The sequence below is a fragment of the Bison bison genome, unplaced genomic scaffold (genome assembly GCF_000754665.1).
Source record: "Bison bison bison isolate TAMUID 2011002044 unplaced genomic scaffold, Bison_UMD1.0 scf7180017857823, whole genome shotgun sequence".
NCBI lineage: Eukaryota > Metazoa > Chordata > Mammalia > Artiodactyla > Bovidae > Bison > Bison bison.
Window position 1 is genome coordinate 8,907 of NW_011488396.1, and position 729 is coordinate 9,635.

A 729-nucleotide genomic window follows, 5' to 3' on the forward strand; every position below is an offset into this window, starting at 1 on the left:
CCGGGCCCGGGAGCCCCGCCTCGAGTCTCGTGGTCCCGCCCCGCAAGCCTCGCGTCCCCGCGGAGCGCACACTCCGGTTGAGTGTCGGGGTCGGGGAGGGTCTGGGCAGGGACACCTCGAGGGACCACTCATTCCTCTAAAGAGACTTTGCTGAGCCCGGCCCTTTTTGCGGTGGGACATATTGGGCGCCCCCAGGGTCGGGGCAAGCTTCCTGGAGCTGGTGTTCTCCATTCTGGGCAGAAGAAGGCGAATGGAGGGACGGGGGTGCGCACTGGAGAGCCTCTCCAGGTGGGCTTCCTCCCCAGGACGCCTCCTCCGTGTCTCCACCTGCCGTCCTTGCAGGCTTTCCGCCAGGGCATCGTCTCCTCCTGCCGTTCCCTGGGAGGCAGTGCGGTACCGCGGCTGCCTCCCTTGGCGCCGTACATGGGAGTAGGTTCACAGGAAACACATGTTTGTCCAGTTTGGGCCCTCACCCTTTGCTTGCAGCTCCCCTGGAGTCCACCGTGCCATCCAGGTGAGGACTGCACCCCATAGCGTGGTCTGTGCGGCCCTCGGTGCCCCTCAGTCAGGACAGGTGGTGCAGGTCTTTGGTGCCTGTCTCTGCCTGACTGCCCTTGGCCTGCAATATCCTCTCTACCCCCCTCCCCCAGGTCCCTTCCTGTCTCCAAACTATGACACTGTCTTGACCCCCAGCCTGAGAGAGGCTGCACCGCCCCGTTGCCGGTGTCC

At 65.2% G+C, this 729-nt stretch overlaps 1 protein-coding gene across 1 annotated transcript in view; it reads left to right on the forward strand.

Annotated features, from left to right (window-relative positions):
• Positions 1–109: 109 nt before the first annotated feature.
• Positions 110–729, forward strand: part of NUDT14 (nudix (nucleoside diphosphate linked moiety X)-type motif 14) — a 3,747-nt gene continuing 3,127 nt past the window's right edge. Inside the window, exon 1 of the mRNA XM_010861489.1 lies at positions 110–514. Within this exon, the coding sequence (XP_010859791.1) occupies positions 449–514 (66 nt within the window). The 5' untranslated portion in view covers positions 110–448. The remainder of the gene's footprint in view (positions 515–729) is intronic.